The 20169-nt window shown below is 48.6% G+C and overlaps 6 protein-coding genes across 6 annotated transcripts; 3 read left to right on the forward strand and 3 right to left on the reverse strand.

Moving 5' to 3' along the window:
* Window positions 1-48: 48 nt before the first annotated feature.
* Window positions 49-5802, reverse strand: BDCG_00141 (RING finger membrane protein). The gene is made up of 3 exons (XM_045415659.1): window positions 5694-5802; window positions 1916-5630; window positions 49-1848 (listed from the first exon to the last, which is right to left on the reverse strand). Exons 2-3 carry the CDS (start codon window positions 5472-5474, stop codon window positions 320-322), a joined length of 5088 nt encoding a protein of 1695 aa, XP_045271555.1. The 5' UTR covers window positions 5475-5630; window positions 5694-5802; the 3' UTR covers window positions 49-319.
* BDCG_00142 (uncharacterized protein) lies at window positions 4888-10834 on the forward strand. Its single transcript, XM_045415660.1, has 4 exons — window positions 4888-6194; window positions 6261-6685; window positions 6785-7501; window positions 7618-10834. The coding sequence occupies exons 2-4, from the start codon at window positions 6537-6539 to the stop codon at window positions 9788-9790; spliced, it is 3039 nt and encodes a 1012-aa protein (XP_045271556.1). The 5' UTR covers window positions 4888-6194; window positions 6261-6536; the 3' UTR covers window positions 9791-10834.
* BDCG_00143 (uncharacterized protein) lies at window positions 9981-11378 on the reverse strand. Its single transcript, XM_045415661.1, has 2 exons — window positions 11132-11378; window positions 9981-11066 (listed from the first exon to the last, which is right to left on the reverse strand). The coding sequence occupies exons 1-2, from the start codon at window positions 11138-11140 to the stop codon at window positions 10524-10526; spliced, it is 552 nt and encodes a 183-aa protein (XP_045271557.1). The 5' UTR covers window positions 11141-11378; the 3' UTR covers window positions 9981-10523.
* Window positions 11379-11638: 260 nt separating this feature from the next.
* Window positions 11639-15817, forward strand: BDCG_00144 (protein bimA). The gene is made up of 4 exons (XM_045415662.1): window positions 11639-12693; window positions 12800-12973; window positions 13052-14904; window positions 15018-15817. Exons 1-4 carry the CDS (start codon window positions 12357-12359, stop codon window positions 15087-15089), a joined length of 2436 nt encoding a protein of 811 aa, XP_045271558.1. The 5' UTR covers window positions 11639-12356; the 3' UTR covers window positions 15090-15817.
* A 2-nt stretch (window positions 15818-15819) lies between these two features.
* BDCG_00145 (1-acyl-sn-glycerol-3-phosphate acyltransferase) lies at window positions 15820-19424 on the forward strand. Its single transcript, XM_045415663.1, has 2 exons — window positions 15820-16970; window positions 17128-19424. Exons 1-2 carry the CDS (start codon window positions 16259-16261, stop codon window positions 17337-17339), a joined length of 924 nt encoding a protein of 307 aa, XP_045271559.1. The 5' UTR covers window positions 15820-16258; the 3' UTR covers window positions 17340-19424.
* Window positions 18393-20026, reverse strand: BDCG_00146 (4'-phosphopantetheinyl transferase NpgA). Its single transcript, XM_045415664.1, has one exon. It carries the CDS (start codon window positions 19799-19801, stop codon window positions 18677-18679), a length of 1125 nt encoding a protein of 374 aa, XP_045271560.1. The 5' UTR covers window positions 19802-20026; the 3' UTR covers window positions 18393-18676.
* Window positions 20027-20169: the final 143 nt, after the last annotated feature.

Genomic DNA, 20169 nt, shown 5'->3' on the forward strand with positions numbered 1-20169 from the left:
GTTGCTGCCTAAAAGTGGCCAATGAGAGCGCCGCAGATTGTCTCCGGCTGAGAGCCTCGTGGAGGAACCTTGAGGTCACGTGCAATCCGTACGTAGAACGGGCAGGCAGCACAATTTCTTGATCCAACATCAACAAAGGCAAACGAATTTATTTTGTCTAGTAAGTGCGAATAAAATTATTATATGCAACGCAGGAAAATTAATATACATGGCTTAGAGAATAGAACGGTAAAACGGTTTGTTTTTAAAATACTGCAGATAATTTTAAACTAGTTGAAAAGGTGGGGGAAAAAAATTGAAAATTGCAAACGCAGTCGTATCATGAAGTAATCATCCGCCGTGTTACACCAACATCTTTCGCACGCTTCTCTCCAAAGTTATGAAGGCGCTCTCCAATTAGATACACGTCATCCCGAACGCCCACCCTCCAGATGGCAATTTTCTTACGGGCTTGGTGTGCAGCCCATACGAGAAGAACCGCCATCAACGTCGCAGGGAAACAGTAGCGGTATACCTCAGAGCGCACTGTGGCTGACGAATCACGGAAGATGGTGGAATTAAGAATAGCCCCGACGGGCAACGGTACCAAAATCGCAACACAGCCAAGCAAGGTAGCAGGAACGATAAATGCACGGGTGGCCAGCTTAATGTCCGAATTCATCCAGCCGTTGCGTAGGATGGAGTTGAGGGCATTGGCTGGGCGCGAGCCGCGATACCACAATATAAATCTGACAGCCATGCGTACGTATAGGACGCCGAGCGTCCAATCTTGGACGAAGTGGATGACGTGGGCGTCGCCACCCCCGATGTAGGTGTGCAGAGGAATCAGAACATAGAGTTCCGTAAGCAAGGCGAAAAGGGAAGGGAGGAATAGAGCGTATGCCCATCCAATGTACAGGAGGCTGATGAGTTTCACAAGTAGGTTGTACGCGTGTGGGAATGCCTGTCGCGGGGATGCTAGGTAGGGTTGCAGACATTGACGGAGCGCCGGGAGGCCGTGGCGACAGTAAACTAGCGCGTAGAATACTCCGCCAACCACATATATGCCGGTAGAAAAGGCGTAGATGTCGTTCACGCGGATATGGCTGGGGAAGAGTGAAGATATCATCCATCGCCCGATGACGAGGGGGACAATAGTGCATCCAAGCCCAGTTACAGCGGCGAAGACCCATATCATGAAAATAAATATAGCGATCCGGGTTTTGAATCTCGGAGGCACATAGACGTGGGCGAACATTTTGTTCGACCTCCCATGAAGCCCCTCTTTGCTATCCTCCTTGCCATCAATGCGCTTATTATTTTCGTCAACTTCTAAGAAAACAGGGGTACCCTTCGGAATTCGAACCTGGTCGGACCCTGGAGCTCGCACAAATCTACCATCTCGTAGAAATATTTTACGCCGGTTTTCACCCTCCAGGGTATCCCGGCGGCCGAAAATCCGGCCACGCCATGTTGGGTATGCATGTCGTCCTTCCTCATCTTTACGCCGTTTCCCAAACAGGAAGTGCGTCAACCTCAATTTGTGCGCGCACTTGTGGAACCACCAATTGTACATTTTATGCAAGCCATCTGATGGGCGGATATAACGGATCGCCAACGGCATTACAAAGTTGTAGAAAAGTAGGTCGACAGGAAATTCCAAAACGGGCTCATTGGAAGACCAGTGTACCGGGAGCACATCGCGGAAACTCAGAGATAAGCCCCAGACAACGCCGCCAAGGCAAACAATAACTAGTCCGCCGTACACAAGAGCGCTGAAGGCGATTTTGCGTAATTGAGTAGTGATATTGCGTTCAAGAACATCGCGTACCGGATGGAACGTCGGGTCGTCAGGATCACGGATGAAATCTAATACAGACTTTTGTTAGTCCAAAGTTTATATTTCTAAATATCAAGACATGTGTTCTATACTCACATAATACACCACTTCGCATAATCTTCCGGCACATGGACACAAAAAGTGCAAAATGGAACATGTAACAAGTTCCGATGAACCAATGCACGAATAACGATGTGAACGGCGAATCCAGCGTGAATGCGGTCCGCGAAGACAATGTTGCACCACGGAAAAGTGGAAGGAGGGCAATGTCGAGCAGAATGCCACAATAGAGGGGGAATACAATCATTTCGATCCCAATGATGAGGATCACTTTCATTACTCCACCAGCTTGCTGCAAAACATCAGCTACAGCTCCTTCCCGCCGATTCTCCTGGCGTGGTCCGGAAAACAGAGCGGAAAACCTTAGGTACAGCATCCCAAGAACAGAGGCAAAGCAATATCCAACTATAATTGCAATAATTCGATCCTTGGTATCCCATTGTGCCAAGTCATGGTTCAACGATAATGAGACCTTTTCCTCGACTCCGCCGATTTTCAGGTTGGGCCAATTTTCTGTCTCCAAAAAGAATAGCGCCGACTTTCCAACGCCCGCAACGGCACCTGCTGCAGTGTTGAGTAGGTTCATAGGTTCGAGGGATAGTATAGAGGCGATGAGTCGTTGCGAGGCCCCCTGCTGGAGGAGAAGCAATGGAGTGTCGTAAACAATAGTCTTCCCAAGGCTGAGGATAAAGCTGAAAAAAGTTGCGATCCGCTCTTGGTGGATCCTCAAGGCTTGATGAGATAACACGGAGAACATGGGTAAGTCGGATTCGTGGAAGGTAAAGAATGCGCCTAGAACACCTTTAAGGCGCTGGCTGCTTTGGTCGATCATAGATAGCGACGCAGCTGTAAGAGCATTGCTTCCAGAAAATTTTGTGAGAGAAGGGATGAATCGTCCGAACGTGACGAGTAGGAACCGGAATAGAACGTTCGTTAGGTAGACAATATATCCTACACTCCCGAGAAGTGTATCAACGGTGATATCGACAACTAGAGATACAAGTGCAATTGGGACTCCAATTAATAGCCGTATCGGATTGGTGAAAAGAACCAGTGCGATTTTGCCCCACAGGTATGGGAGCCAAATGCCGACTGCAACGGTAAAGGATACGATCAATGCGCTGAATACACCGTTTTGCAGCAGACCGACGATAGGGCCTTGCATGCCGATAAGCTCTAAGAGACCTTCCAGATCATCAGCATCGTCCACAGGTTCAATATCGTCGGGGTCTACTGGAGCAATCGGGCCGTCAGCAAACCCTGGTTCGTCCATTGGGTCATGAAAATGATGATGCCCATTCGGCGCGGGTTCGAATGGAGCTTCTTGTGCGGGATTTTCTATGGCAGGTTCAGCATCACGGTCTTCTTCTCGGCCTTCACCCTCTCCCCGCCGCGGAAGAGGCACCCCACCCCAAAACCAATTCGAGGCCCGATCAACCAAACTCTCAGGACGAGGGCCTACTGCTTCCATAGGGTGTGGTCGCTGGAGTGGGGCTTCCGAAGGTTCAGCTTCTGTAGCTGGCATGGATCCTTGTTCGTGAATGTTAACCTCGGGAGCATGTTGTTCAGCGGGAGTTGGAGGGTACAGGGAGGCTTGACTGTCGGGCAGCTGTACCGCTTCCTGTGGTGGAGAGGAGTGATCTGAACTATTATGCCGAAGAGTATGGGACGATAAGTCCACCGAATGCCTAGAACCGGACGGGCCAGCTACTTCGGAACCAAAGCGCGCAGATGGGGTGAAAGGCTCGAGATTTGGGAAGACAGGTGATGAGGAGTCCGTGGGGACACTAGGGTTTGCAGTTGGATCTCCAAATCTCAGGTTGATTGTTCGCTCTGGTGTATCCTGGATTTCCCGTCGTTCTTCTCTAGGGGGGTAAATACTGGCTGAAGACGATGGGTGAGGGCCATCGTCATGATGCATCGGCGCATCAAATGGAGCGTGAAGGGCTGAGGCACTTCCTTCGTCGTTTTCTTGCAAGGTTCCCTCGGATATTTCACCAAATTTGAATCCCTGTTCGCCCACACGCTCCAATTTTTGCATTGCCGCTATAACCCAACCCAGTTCTTCTTGGCGGCCTTCTTCCTCAATTATTCTTAGTATTTCCGTCGGATTTCTTGCACCACGAGTCCACAGGTCTTTGAACACATCCAGGCCAGGCCATTGGGCATTGCCGTGATTTTCAGAATTAGCCACTATTTCGTCGTTGGCCTGGTTGGTCGTCGGAGCGTGCTCGAGAATATGGCCTACTTCATCGATGGTGCCTTGGTTCGAGTTGTTTTCAACTTGTGAAGGCCAATGTTGGCTAAGTGATTCCAAGTCGTGGCTGGGGCCACCAGGCTGTTGTGTCTGGTCCGGTTGTAGAGACATATCGTTCGATTGCGTGTGATCCCAATCGGGTAATCCGCTATTCTCGTGTTCAGATACATCTTCTCGATTTTCTTCCTGAAGTATTTCTTGGTTCGGTTCCTGGTTGTCTTCTTGGCTTGGTTCCTCGTGGGCCTCCTGATGATGGACATGTTGAACAGGGCGCGGTCGCGGCTCTTCAACAGGTTGATTCGCCGCCGCATCAGCAATCAGCTGCGCGGCTGCTTCTCGATCTGCCTCAGCAAGATTAATCGCAGGTTGCTGCTGTACTACCCATTCCCTAATTAAGAACACAAGAATAAAAGCAATAACCACCGAAAGAGTGATTATCTGCCCCTCGAACGTATCTATTAAAATATTATTCAGGGTGGAGTAGGGAGTCAACTTGTTTAAAAAGGAAACATCTGATAGCCAGGATGGTTGGCGAAACCGTCGAATAGAGACGCTAGTTGCATTCGTTGAGTTTGAACCAGCCGTCTCGAGTACAGATGAAGTCGTTGTCGCCCAGGTGTCCCGCAGGAGCTTCTTCATAATGGTGTATATCAAGGGCTCACCGGCTGAGAAATTGAGCATGGCGGAAAATGGCGATACGAAAGACGGAAGTGTAGGCGTCATATTTTGAGGTCCCACCCCCGTAGAAAGATTGTTGGATGCGAGGGTGTTGGCAGGAGAAGTTCCGTGGGCTGCAAGCTGATCAAGCGCCTGGCTTGCTGGGGGCACACTCGAGCCGTGGTAGAATTCAGGGTTCGGCCACCGCCCATCAGCTAACCAAAACAGACCTCGCCAGATAGCTCTCATGGACCACGGGAGCCATCCTAACCATACGAAAGCAACCAGGACGAAGCGTAGCCATGTAAGTAGTGACCGACCGCCATGAAGAATGAGCTCCTTCAGGAAAACCGGAGCCGGCAGCTCCTTGGGCATATTCGGGTCATAAAGCTTTGTAAATCTGAAAGGCGTCTTGCACAGCTCACAATATTTCTTTTGTGAATGGGAAAGCCATTGCATCAAACACTCTTGGTGAACAAATTTGATGCTCCCGCTACATTTGCACGGATAAAAGAGCTGCTCCTCCTCGGTACCTTCGCCGCGGCATATTCGACAAGTGTCAGATTCGTCTACACTTCGTCTGTTGGTCGCAGTGTTTGTGGCAAAGGCAGGGTCGTTCATGATATCCGGGAGAGGACCAGCCCTCCGGTCCCGGCCAGCCACAATCCGGTTGATATCCATCTTCCTTGACGTCGAGAAAAAGAAATTACAGGGAGATTAGAAGGATGACCATGCTATGGTGAATGCTGGGAGCATGCCCGCATCCCGGAGGTAGGTATCGATTTGTTGTTTGTCTCCTTCGCGGAGGATGACTGATTAAGATAGATATCTACAAAACTGCGGGAATAGTCAGTCAGCACAGTACAAGAGATTTCTCCGCAGTACTAAGGGTTTACAAACCACAAGTCTTCTAAGTTCTCAAGGTAGTATCAAACGGTATGCGGCGTGGGTGAGTGTCCAGGCAAGTAATATACTCGGGAGAGTAGACATGGAGCAGGAAGAAGCCAAACCCCGGTCTTTCTCTCGCCGCCGTTCTAAAAGTTTCCAAGTCGCCAGGATGATGCTTACTCAGCCAATTCTCCGCGGAACAACCATTTTCCGCAGGGTTATTACGTTAAGTTAGTTACGTCACAACCAGGGCATCAACGCGCCAGACCGACCCGCCAAGATATTGCCTCCGACAGACTGACTGGCATGTGATTGGCCACCCCGTGACTTCCAACTTCCACCAGCTCGAAACAGGATAATAACAATTTGATGGTGAAACCTCGTCTGCTACAAGGGAGCGAAGAGAACGACATATAAAACCTGGCCTACCTGCCCTGCCGTCTCTCGCTGAATGCAAGTATCAAACATCCTTATTATCACCTAATAATATCTAATAACTGCACTCCCTGAGAAGTGGGTTTTGCGCGTCCCCAAGCTCATTCATTCATTTCCTGTGGGTTGAAGTTAACTGGTCCGCAGAGCTCCATGCCAAGATCCACCTCTTCACCTCCGTCAGACCTCGAACCATAAATTCCTTTTGCTTGTCTTGACGTGCGCTGGTTCTTCCTCGCACTTTTATTGCGAGCCTGGTTGCCCGTGAATTTTTCCCTTTATGAGATATATGAGCACTAGTCGCATTGCTTTACGTGTGGTGATAGAGCGCTGCGAGACGACGAACCAGCGATAATATAAAAAAAATAAAAAAAGCAAGGAAAGAAAGAAAGCTAGAGCGGCGCGTCAACTGACGCCACAAGAATGGCGATGGCAGCGGACGGAACAGTGGTGGGGAATATGAAAAATGGTCAGATTAATGGTTTGTCCATTCAAAAGCAAGCAGAAGGAAAAGAAGAACATCGGAGACGACCTACGAGCTTCGCACGGTGGTCGCTTGCAGTTGCCCTACGGTATGCTATTTCGTCGGATGCCCCTCCGCCCCTCCGCCCCTCCAGTTCCCTCTCCTTCTAGGTCTCTATCATACTGATTTCTTTTTCTTTTTTCAATAGGCTAGTCATATGGTACGCTTTACTTACGCCATTCTTCTACTGCCCATCGACGCTACCAGAACTTGATAACACTTCTCCAACGGTTTGCAAGCCGTACCTGATTGCGCGGTCACATCTCGAGCCTCATGTAACTCGGTATTATGAAGCTTACGGAGCTACATATGTCGACACCATTCGCCCATATGCACGCAATTTCAACGAGAAGATATACACTCCTACTACTGATTTCACAAAACGAAATTACCGCGCATATGGAGCGCCCCATATTGAGAAGGCAGCATCATATTTTCAGAACAAGTGGGGAGAAATCGTTACGCCTCATATCCATTCATTACAAAGCTCCTTGAGCCGTACATACCAATCGTCAATTGAGCCGCATTATGCACGCGTTGCTTCAGTAGTAACCTTCTATTATAGCACAACAGTTTCCCAGGTTGATTATCTGCGCCAAACGTATATTGTACCAGTTTACGGACGAACGAAGCCAGTTATTGTCAGCATGTATTCCTACACATACGATAGTGTGGTGAACAAGATCTACCCGTACAGTAAGAAGACGTGGTCATATCTGGCGACATTCATAAACGAGGCGCTTCTGCCTGGAGTTTCGAGACTCTACCGCGAAAACGTTGAGCCTCAGCTGCTTAGGATTGGTGAGAAGCTCGCAAGTTATCGCGAGGGCAGGAAGCTTGGTGCTGTTGGTGAAGAAGCTGAAATGTGAGCTCCACTACCCTTGCCATCCTCGCGCATCAAACTTGGATGCACTCCCGCTGTTCCCAAGAGGCCTGAATTATAATTACCCCCCCTTTTAATTTAAGCTAATGCCTCTGCAGTTTATCCGAACCATTTAGCTCAACCCCCACCGTTTCAACGTTAGCAACTACAGTATCACCGAAGACGTCTGATTACAGTCCGTCGACCACTGCGACTTCGACTTCGGTATCTGTGCCAGACCCTGAGCAATCAGTGGATAAGGCGAGCCTTGCGCGCGAAACAATAGCCTCGGATTTGAAAACATGGCAAGAAAAGTTCGCTACTGCGGCTGATAAAGGAGCCGAAGACCTCAGTGAACGGGTCGCTAAGATTGTAGAGAGCTACGTAAATGACACGCAGGGATCAGGCGAAGCGCTCGTATCCGAGTTGGAATCGGTGGGACATCGAGAGCTCGAATCTCTTAGAACCAAAATCATCGATATAGTGCGTAATTTACCTGACGAATCCACCTTCGAAGATCGCGAAGCCGCCGAGGATCAATTGGCACAAGCTGTTAGGACATCGGCTTATGCTATCCGGGAAGCTGCACAGAAGCTTCGAGAGTGGTTCGCGGACTTTAATGGTGACCTTCATGTGAGGGTAACCTCCGCCTCTGACGCTACCATCGAGGTCCTTGACCAGATCCGTGACCTGAGCCTTCAGAATATTGGGATGAAATGGGCGTGGATGGATGGCGTGACATACAAGGATTGGGCGAAATATAATGCGCTGAAGAAACAACTTCACAGCTGGCGCGAGGAAGTTAGGGAAGTTGGTATGCAACATGGTGCTTATGAAGAAGCAAAGGCCCTCGGAATTGATATTATTAACAAAGGAATGAGGATTGCGGAAAAAACGGCGAAGGAGCTTACTAGGTTAAAGGAGGTTGGGAAGTGGAAAATCGAAGCGGAGGATATCAGCGATGATTTTGAGACGAAGACGAGCGATGCGGCTGAAGCTCGTGCCAGCAAGATAGCAGCAATGGGTCTGGGTGAACCAGAACCAGAACCAGATGCTGAATATCAATCGACATCACCACCCGAGGATAAGTCCAACGAGGCGAACCCGCTTGATGAAGATCCTTCATTCGACACGGATCCCGCTATTAGCCACGACGATATGCCCGAAGCCAGTGATGTGGGAACCCCCGGAAACAGCGCTTCTGGGGACGAACAAGACGTTCCACTATCTGTTGTATTTACAAGCAGTATACCAACACCCGAACCTGAGTCTGAGCCTGAGCCTGAGCCCGAGCCCGAACCAGAACCCGTTTTGGATGATGAGGCTACTACCACTGGGCCTAAGGTTTGGGGTGGGGCTGCCGCTGAATTCATAGAACATGAAAATCATGTCCCTGCTAATACTCCTGAGCAGACTTTTGATGCTACGCCGTCTTCATCCCAGCAGCCCTCTGTATCATCGAACGTGGCTCCGTCGGAGACAGTCCTCTCAGAGCAATACTCCATTCCCATGCCGCCCCCCGAAGCCAGTTCCATTTTTTCAGACTCTCTTTCTCAGGCTAAGAAACTGTATGACATTTCACATTCGGCCGCCAGAGCTCAGGATTCTGGAATTCCTGATGAAAGAATTGTCGCCTCCATCGAATCCGCTTACTCCGGGTCTCTCCAACACGCGAGTGAAAAACTTGAATCTCGTCTCAAAGCAGCTTCAGAATACGCAGGAATTCCCCTCAGCCCTTCTCCCACTGCAACAGTAAACGATGACACGCTCCTAAGTGCTTCCGCAAAGCTCCAAGAGAATCTCGAACATGCCTCTCGGAGCCTCGCAAGCGCAGTCGCAAGCACCACTGACGAAGCAGCCTTTCCCGGCCAGCAGATAATCCTCGATGCGCGTCGCCGTTATTACGAAGCCATTGGCCTCGCTCATGACGAGTATTCTATCTTCATCAACTCTGCGTCTAGTCATGTACAACCTACTGAAGAAACGAGTATCAGTAGTCCAACCAGCGACAAGCCCAGCAAGCCAATTCTCGAGGAGGCCAGTTCCGAATTTAGCGTCGTCTCGTCTCTGGCATCTGCTAGCCTAGATGCAGTTCTGTATTCCGTTAGCTCGGTGGGGACCGCCATCGCTCCCGCCTCCGCGACTAGGATTATTGAGGATGCCTCCTCGAGGTTCCACGATGCACTCTCCGCTGCTGCGGCGTCTCTTGAGTTGGTGTCATCTTCTTCGAGTACTGTTGCTAGCTCTCCAAAAAATACTGCTGCTCACGAAACAGGCAGGGACGAGCTGTAGAATGGCCTATTACTAAAAATGGCAATCGACATGTTACTAAAAAAACAAACAGGAGGGGAAAGAAAGAAAGGAAGAAAGAAAGAAGAGAAAAGAAGAGAAGAATGCGCTACCACCATTCCAACGGAAGTGGTACGTTTCTTCCTAGCATTTATTTCTTTATTTTTAGTTTTTTTTGAACAAAGAAGAAGCGGCACGACCAAAACGGACATCCATGTTTTTATACCCCATACCATACCCATACATCACTTCCCCTAGTACACATAATAATATATCTCACAGACCCACTTACTTTCGCTGGTTTGATATAAGCCACAGCTCGTACCTATATGTTGTTGCATTTATGTCCCGTGCACTTTGATCTGCCATATATATATTCGTTACCAGTCGACCCTTTAGCTACATGACATGACTTTCTTTCCTTTCTTTCCCTTCTTTTCCTGTGGTTTGGACAAAGTTTCATTAAGTATTATTTTCTCATGTTCTCTATTTCCCAGCGCCTGGCAGCGTCTATTTTGTAAAATGGCACAACTCATCCTTTTTCTCGGCATACAAACACCAAGCAATATATACATGTACATAACTAAAATATACAAGATCACATCGACCGCCCTTTTGGTTTTTGCAAAAATGTAAACGCAAAGGCAAGAAAAAATATCCAAACTGCTCGATCAGTAGCCGTATTAGCTGTCCATGTACACGTCGTAAGCCCCCCAAAAACCGCCCATCCAATCCATCATCGGTATCTGACCCTCTGCGCCGCTCCCCTCTTCTCCATCTTCTTCTGTCTCTTGCTCTCCACACCCTCCCCACCATCCACGTCTCCCAGCCCCGCCATACCCGCCATACCCGCCATACCCGCCATACTCCCCTTAAACCCCATAAACGTCGAATACACCAACCAAGCTGAATACAAAGGCACAACGACCCACAGCCACCACGCGCGGTCCCCAAAGATACACACAGCCCCCATACACCCCCACGTCCAATAAATCACATCCCAAAAGTACTCCGTTAGGCCCGGTGCGTCTAGGTCTTCGCCGGCAGAGCGGAGGGTGTTCCCGCTGCCGCCGTCTCTGCTATAGCGCGGGCGGCCAAGGCGTTCGAGGTAGAATTCTATGGCGAGGGTTGGGGTTGTGAAGATGAGGTAGGGAGTTAAGACGCGGGGACGGTTGAAGAGGAAGTGTAGGAGGAGGTAGAGGAGGTGGAGGGATAGGGAGGTTAGGTGGGTGCGATTGAGGAGGCGGGTGTTGCGGGCTGCGAGGGTTTTTGCGGCTTTCTTGGATGGAGGGTTAGTGGTAAATTGGGAGACTTTTGGGGGAGGGGGGGGGGGGGGGGTGTTACTTGTGCCATTTGTATTTCGTCTTATTCGTCTTACTGTCCCGCAATAGGACTGTATTCATAGGGGAGTGTGGAGGGGGGGTTGTAGAAGTATGTTTTTTAGAGAGACGCTGTTGTAGAAGAAGAAAGTATTATAATTAAATAATATTGATATGGGCCAAGACCTTGAACAGAGGTTAAATAAATAAGTAATTAAATACTATGGAAATCACGCAGTCTGTCTAGAGTAACTAAATATGTTGGTTTAAAATAATTACGAAATAAAAAGTAAAAAAATAACAACATTTAATATAAATTATGCAGGCAAATATTATTTATACAAATTCCAAGGCGTACGTATGGCGTATGGACTGATGGTAGTTAGGGTATTAATAGGTAGGTACCTGGCAGCCCAGCCATTTAACCGCCCAACCACAGGTACCTCCCCTACCCTACCTAAAATACCTATTTACCTAATATTAGCAGCCACAAGCAGTCGTTCCAGCGACGAAAACCACCAAAACATATTCCCCCCCAATCAGTTATTAGTTAAATATTTAAATCTGTCTATATCTCGTGCCCGTTAACCCACGGCCCGCACCTCGCTCTGGACAATTCCTATCATATCTGTACGATCGCCTTGGGCTTCTGTTGACCCAACAGCAATATGAAAGCCTAGGCCACTTGCTCATAGAAACTGCTGCTGGGTGTTGTTGTCTCGTGTGGTGCTGCTGGGTAAATAAATAAATAAATATCCCATGAACTGAACTGTTCATCCTCGCCGCCGCAGTCCTCCTCGACACCTCCTCAGGATCTTTCTCAGTTGAATCTGCGGTGGAAGATGCACTGTCTTCCTCCCGCGCTGAGTCGTCCATGAGTCGTCCATCAACTATTTAAATAATCATTAATCATTCTCTAAAAAGCGCGCGGTTGTCTCTTCTCTCGCGGCTTCCTTCCCCCAGATTCCTCTTCGGCCAATCATCCCAGTGCCAAAATCCTCCGCCACCACCCCCTTCACACACATCACACACGCCTGCATCATACAATACTGTCATCCATTTCGATAGCTACATAACATTCAAACTCTTCCTCCTTCATACCTGCATGCGTTACTCACTCCTAAGATAGAATACGCCGTCCGGCAACCCACCTGGCTTGTCCCGCCCTAGCAACCCACCTCAAATCTCGACGAAAACCAATACATTATAAACAACAAAATAATAATATAAAAAAGACCTTATCCTGTGCCATGGCCCCTTCTGCACCCCACATCTCTAGCCAGCTAAGGCAACTAATATACTATCACCTCGATAACAACCTCATCCGCAACGCCCTCTTCCTTGCCGGCCGTCTCCACGCTTTCGAACCCCGGTCGTCTGAGGCCTCCTATCTCCTCGCTCTCTGCCACCTCCAGAGCGGCCAGCCTAAAGCTGCTTGGGAATACAGCAGGAATTCTGGATCCAGAGGGACACATGCTGGCTGTTCGTACGTCTATGCTCAGGCATGTCTGGACCTGGGCAAATACATTGAAGGGATCACTGCGTTGGAAAGGAGCAGGAATCTGTGGGCTTCTAAGAATACCTGGAGTAAGCAGCTTGGACACCCTTGTTTATTTGTTGGGGGATTTTTCACATATGAGGATCTATGCAGAAAGATTTACAATGAGGAGCGCTAACGTCCTTTTCGACATAGATAAACATAGCGAAACCCGCCGACAGCACCTCCCCGATGCTGCAGCATGTCTTTGCTTACAGGGAAAGTTGTGGCACGCCCATCAGGATCTGCATAAAGCTGTCGATTGCTATGTTGAAGCTCTAAAATTAAATCCTTTCCTTTGGGATGCATTTCTCGGTCTCTGCCAAACAGGTAAACAGAATCAATCACAAGAATTTCCGAATGGTTTCGCGTTGAGAGTAAGCGCTAACAGGATATCCAATGGGAAAGGTGCCAATATACGAGTCCCCAACATCTATAAGATGTCTCCAGAGATGTTGGCAATGCTTCCGTCCTCACAAGTACTCGAAAGCTCTGCAACATTCGAGAAAGTCGCACAGACAAACGGCCCTTTGCAGGCTCAGCCAAATATCAACCATAACCTAGATCCGTTCACCTCGTTTAGCGCTCGTGTTGACGCCGCAAATGGTTCTTCTGCGCTTTGGGAAAAGTTAAATGGCAGCAACGTGAGTGTTGTTTCGGTCAATGCCCCAGCTCCCGAAGGCTTGGAAACTCCAGTTGCACAAAGCGATTCGGACGAACTTCGAGGCGGCGGCAGCGGTGTAGCTTCTGGTGATCCGACTTGGGAGCCCCCTCTTGCACCTGCCAGGAAGAACAAAACCATCCAGACTCTGGGTCTAGATTATGGTGCTGATCCGCCACCTAAAATGAAGACGACACTCAAACCCAGAAGTAAGACCAGGGTGGACCCAGAGGATGCGCACGCGGCCATTGTCTCTAGGGAAACTACTGCACCGTCATTTGGAGGCGAACGGAAAAGAACGGTATCCGGTCAGGTTGCCCACCACACAAGCTCACAACCCCCTGAGCCAGGAGCTCCGCAGCGACGTAGTGTGCGGCTGTTTAACCAGATCCGCCCGACCAGCAGCAAATTTTCAACCTCTTCAGCAGCGTTCGGAGCGCGGGATGGTCGGGAGATTAAAAAGGTGAAGTCGACTGGTGCAAAACCTCGAACCGTTTCTGGATCGACGATGGGCCGAGTGGTTAGCGGCAATCGAAAGGCAGCTCCAGATGGAATGGACATTGATAATAAAGAGAGTCGGGGAGTTCCCGTTTCTGCTGTTCCGAATGGGGTGGTTGGCGGACAATCGAAGAGTAGCGTCCCGGACAAATCCAAGGACATCGAGGCTCTTAACTGGGTTTTAGATCTTTTTGCAAAACTTGCAGAGGGATACTCTGCGCTTATGGCATATAAATGCCAAGAGGCAATCCAGATATTCAACACGCTCCCGCAGAGTCAGCGGGAAACACCCTGGGTTCTGTCACAGATCGGCCGTGCGAATTACGAGCAAGGATTATATGCAGAAGCTGAGAAATATTTCATTCGAGTCAAAACTATCGCACCGTCAAGGTTGGAGGATATGGAGGTCTACTCGACAGTTCTATGGCATTTGAAGAATGAAGTTGAATTGGCGTATTTGGCGCACGAGCTGATGGAGGTAGATCGGCTCTCACCACAGGCCTGGTGTGCCATCGGCAACTCCTTCTCCCTACAATCTGACCATGACCAAGCGCTCAAGTGCTTCAAACGCGCAACACAACTGGATCATACCTTCGCCTACGCCTTTACCTTGCAGGGTCATGAATACGTCTCGAATGAAGAGTACGATAAGGCGTTGGACGCTTACCGGCACGGAATCAGTGCTGACAGCAGACATTATAACGCGTGGTACGGTATTGGCAAAGTATATGAGAAAATGGGCAAATACAAATTTGCGGAACAGCACTACCGGACAGCGTCCAATATCAATCCAACCAATGCGGTGTTGGTATGGTGTATCGGTTTGGTGCTGGAGAGGATGGGTAATCAAAAGGCTGCGCTGCTTCAGTACGGACGAGCCTGCTCGCTTGCGCCCCAGTCAGTTCTCGCTCGATTGCGCAAGGCGCGAGTTTTAATGAAGCTTAATGAGCTTAAACTTGCACACGTGGAACTTAAGATTCTGAAAGATCTTGCTCCCGATGAACCGAATGTACATTATCTATTGGGGAAGTTGTACAAAATGCTCCATGACAAGGCCAATGCGATCAAGCATTTCACGACGGCCTTGAATCTGGATCCAAAGGTATGATTCTTCTCTTCTTCTCTTTCCCCGCCCCGGGCCGAATTTATTTTTTAAGCTCTGTCCGTCTCACTCACCTAGGGGTATGCGCTGACCTAAAATTTCAACAATTACAGGCTGCTCAGTTTATCAAAGATGCAATGGAATCGTTAGAGAATCCCGAAGACGATGATGAGGATATGGGATGATTTAAAATCGCGGCCCACACTTGATTGTATCTTTATATTTCCTGCTTTTTTTACCCCTGCAGATAGATATCTGCCTCTCATCGCAGCCTGTGGACTCCCCCCCAATTACTGTCCCCAGCCATCCACCACCTCACTTGTGCCTCCACTCCCACACTGTCTTGTCTTTTCAGCTTAGCCTAGCGAGATGTCTGATGTCTGGAGGTTGTTCTTCTTCTTCTTTTCTTTTCTTTTTCTTTTCTTTTCTTTTCCTTTCTTTTACCTGTGCTGGGCATTCGGTTTGGTGTTTGGTATTTTCTCCAAAACTGGCACGACGTGCATGAGCATGAACATGAGCATGAGAAACAGGCGTTTTCTGGATATTTGATTTGGTCCTTGCTTTTTTCTTTCTTCCTTTTTCTCTTTTACCTCCTTACTCCTTTCCCCGCAACTTCTTTCGTTTTAATTCTGGATACAAACCTGCACAGATGTACACTTTCTCTCGAGAGGGGAGGCTCGAACGGAGAGGGTAGTGATTGGGAAGTGATTTGTTGGATGGAAACTGGACGGGGAAATATGAAGGATTCCAATCTCCAAAACTATCCAAGGATGGCTTTTGAGAGAAGTGTATGTCTTCTGTAACCTGCGAGAGCTGCCCTGTGAATACAAATTAATGATTATTACCCCATGGAGACGGCCTTCATTCTTATTCCCAATTTATTATTATTAATACTCTTTATTTTTATTTTATTATATTTGTATTCCTCCTATCTATCCTGTAGTCTTGGGTATATTTATAGTCACTCCTTAGGTCTTCTCAAGTATTTATTATTATTTATTCCCTTCCCCGGCTTTGCGAGAAATAACGTTACCCAAATTACCCCCAACTGTGCTCGTTGAATAATATTTGCTGACCCCAACATGCTCCCGAAGCCGCCAAAATGAAAACAAAAAAAGTTATATTTCTCCCCACCAAAAACCTAAAAAGATTATATTTATTTAATATCCTTCCTCCAACCCACTTTTGCCCTCGGCACCGTTCGCACCTAACCTCCACTCCTCCCTTTCTTTTCCTCTGGAAAAAATAAAGTGAAAAGGGAGAGGTCAATTGGGGGAAAAAAAAACACAAAAAATAAAAAATAAAAATACAAATAAAGAATAGGAAAACCTGCCGACACAAGCCAAACCAAACCATGGCCATCCTCTCCTACCTCGTCACCGGCCTAACCTCCTACTTCGCCATCACCGTCTCCCTCTTCGGCCTCTCCCTCAAAATCCCCCGCGCCGGCTTCTTCGCCCGCTGCCTGGCCGCCTATGCCTGCCTCATCGCCTGCGCCTCCTACGGCCTCGTCGCCTCCATCGTCCTGCGTCTAGTCGGCTACGGCGGCCTGTCGCAGTGGACCGTCGCACGCAGCTTCAAATGGGCCATGCGCCTGTGCACGGGGACCTACTTTGAGATCGTCTCGGGCTCGGAATACCTCAGCACGCGGCCCGCCGTGTTCATCACGAACCACCAGACGGAGCTGGATGTGTTGTTGCTCGGCACGATCTTCCCGCCGTACTGTAGCGTGACGGCGAAGAAGTCGCTGTCGCGCGTGCCGGTGTTGGGATGGTTCATGACCCTGTCCGGCACGGTGTTTATTGACCGGGCGAACCGGGAGACGGCCGTGAAGGCGTTTGATGGGGCGGCGGAGCAGATGCAGAGGGAGAGGCAGAGTGTGCTTATCTTCCCCGAGGGGACGAGGAGTTACTCTGCGGAGCCGGCGTTGCTGCCGTTTAAGAAGGGGGCTTTCCATTTGGCGGTTAAGGCGGGCGTGGATATTGTCCCTGTTGTGGCGGAGAATTATGCGCATTTGTTGGATGTGAAGAAGTTGCGCTTTGAGGCTGGGATGATTCGGGTTAAAGGTGTGTACAGTATAGTCTACTTCTTTGTTTCTCATTCGTTCCCCTTAATCCTGCGGTTGGGGAAGAGGGGAAGCAAAGCATTCATATCTGAAATCGAATCCCGTCAATTGTCAATGGAACGATCTGGCTAACGTGCACTTTCTCCCATCAACGTTAGTCCTCCCACCGCTTAGCACCAAGAACCTACAAACCAGCGATGTCGACGAGCTGACCACGAAGACACGGGAATCAATGCTGGAAGTTATCCAGGATATGTACAAGACGAGAGAAGCCCGGTATACGGAAGAAGCCTCCGCTTCCTCCATCCCTACGAACCGTGTTGCAATGCCTCCCCATGCCTCGTCCACCTCCACCGCCATTGAGACTTAATTAAAGTCAACACCAATCAAATAATTTGAAAAAAAAGGAAACTAGCTAGAGAGAAACGGATATGTCACCACCTACTCTTGTTCCCTTCGCCTTGGTACGCTCTATAAATCACATGGACTGAATAGCCCGCCAGTGGAAACGAAATACAAAGCCCTCCTCGCTCATATTTTATCGACCTTACATGCCCCTCCTCCGTAATACCGGCATACCGCACGATAAAACGGGCGGCATTCCTCTTTCGATTCTTTTATTTCCTAATTTCTATCTACTCCACGAAGGAAAACGGCAAACGGCAACTGTTGTATATACATTCAATGGGGAAGGAGATCCACTACGGATGGCGGGATTTACGAAAGCCTTATTCACGCATGCTGACGCACCACACCCATCCGCCGCCTCTACACAATAAGAGATATATCCTAGCACAAGGGATTATCTTAAAACAACTGTTTCGACTGACCTGGAGGCCAAGATGGGATGGCAACTAGAAGCACTTTTCCAACTGCGGAGCAGGAGGCCATAGAGGAATGGGGGTTTCTTTTCTTTTCCGTTTCTTTCTTTTCCTTTCTTGATACCTATTTCGATTCTTTCTTATTTCCGTATCCGTTTCTATCCTCCGCTATCCACTCCTACGGTATTTCGCCACAAGGTTGAAAAGAAAACAACAGGGAGAAAGAAAAGAAAGGGGAAAAAAAGCTTCACACTTAAACTTATGGCCAGGCATCCTACTCTACTTGCCTCCGTCCGTCACCCCTCTCTTTTCCGTCTTGATGCGCCTGGCCTTTCTTACAGCCTCCGTATATATCATGTATTATGCATTTCCAGCGCGTTCCGGAGTTTTTTCCCCCCCTTTCATCGACCCCCCTCTTTTTGTTATATTTCGTATTTATTCGCGATTTCTTTATTCCTTCTCCCTTCCATTTCCATGTCTAGAAGCAGTGAGGCTTTCTAAGACAGCAAGCAGTCTATGCTGCTTTCTGTATGGAGACACTATACTGTGATTAATATCATCATGATACTAGACGGATAGACAGATGAATGCAAAATGTATAGATTTTTTTTTTTTTTTTTTTTTTTTTTTTTTTTTTTCCTAGTTTGAATTTCTTTGGAGAAAAGTGATGGATGAGATTGATTGCGCGTGACGGTTAGTAGAACATACATGTAGGGGCGATGATAATATGTTGTCCAGAGTATTCTATATATAACCCTTCAACCATTAGAGTCAAATATATATATTGTCGTAATAAATAAAATCATCCCGTGGAATCCTCCGCTTATCAACACACACAAAACTGACACAGATGCAGAACCCTCAACCGCCCCCCGCTAAATCACTCTTAATCCAAACATTCACATTGCCCTCTCGCACACAGCGCCACATCCCTCTCGATATCCACCAAGCGAAACTCATCCCACCGGGCCTTCATCTCCTCTTCGCCTGCAGAGTTCCCAAACCCACCCCCTCTCCCCGCTGTCGCAAAGATGTAGTCATTTCCAAACGCCACCACCTCCAAACGCACTTCTGGCACATCCCGGCCATACAACGTAGCTCTGATCCCTGTCTCCGGTACTCCCCACTGCAAGGATGCAGATGAAGCTGGTGGCGTCGGAACGACAACATCTCTGAATTCCAGATCACGTAGCCAGGGCGCTAGGAGCGCTTCGCCGGTCATTTTTATATACGCTTCCTTGAGGGCCCAGTAAGTGTAGAAGAGGCGGAGACGGTAGATTATCGACTCTTGTAAGGTCATAGCCGCGCTGCTGCTGCTGCTGCTGCTGCTGTTGTTGATTCTGGGATATGCCTTCATTGCATCGAGTTCGTTTGTTGAGAAGACCTCAGCGAAGATGTCGATGAAGGCGTGTAGTTCGGCTTCTGTCTTTGGGGGCCCGCGGTTGCGGCGGGCTGGGTCATCCATGCAGGTTATGTCTATGCCGATTTGAGGGGAGGGGGAGGGGGAGGGGTGGTTGTTATAGGCATCTGTGTTTGAGCTCAGGGTAACGCGGGGTTGCGGGGAGAATGCCTCTTCCACGCTTCGTGGTGCGGGGCTAATGCATCCTGCCAATGCGACGAGGGAGGCTTGGTGGCTGACGTTAAATTCAATGTTTGGGATGGGAGTCAAGGGATTGGCGTCCCGGTTATCATCCCCAGATAGAGGTGGCTGATGCCGTTGAGGGGGGATATAGCAGGGCCTTTTATGCGGGGCCGGGGTGCGGCTGATGACGATTTGGGCCCAGGGAACTCGACATGTGCGGTGGATGAAGAGATATTTTAACAGATAGGAGGCAAGAGACATGTGGCGGTCTGAGAGGTGGTAGAAGGCTTTGACGGTGGTTTGGTCGGATTCTTGGAGGGTGGAGAGGAGGGGGAGGGACTGAGTTGTGGCCGTTAGAGGCCTAGTGTCAATGTACCATCTTGTTAGGGTTGAGGGAGAAGAAGGAGATGGAGATGGCAGTGAAGCCATGCCCGTGGAGAGAAACTGGTTATATAGATATATATATATCTATATAGAATCCTATATGTATGTTTATAAATGGATATCTTGTAAATATTACAGATACTTTAACCACCCCGCAAGTTCAAGCAGCAAATGCATCAATGCATATCAAAACCGCATTTCAAATACGGGTAGCAAAAAAGTAATTATCACAGTGTATTATTATAAGAAACAAAAGGAAACAGACAAAGGTATTCCATGTATGGGTATAATCAAAACTGATAGAAAGATTTGTAGCTGGAGATTTATATATCGACTTATCTAATCAGATCTGACTCCACCTGACGATGCACGTGATCCTTTCCGATTCGCAAAATTCACCCGATACAATACAT

The sequence above is a fragment of the Blastomyces dermatitidis genome (assembly GCF_000003525.1).
Source record: "Blastomyces dermatitidis ER-3 genomic scaffold supercont1.1, whole genome shotgun sequence".
NCBI classification, from domain to species: domain Eukaryota; kingdom Fungi; phylum Ascomycota; class Eurotiomycetes; order Onygenales; family Ajellomycetaceae; genus Blastomyces; species Blastomyces dermatitidis.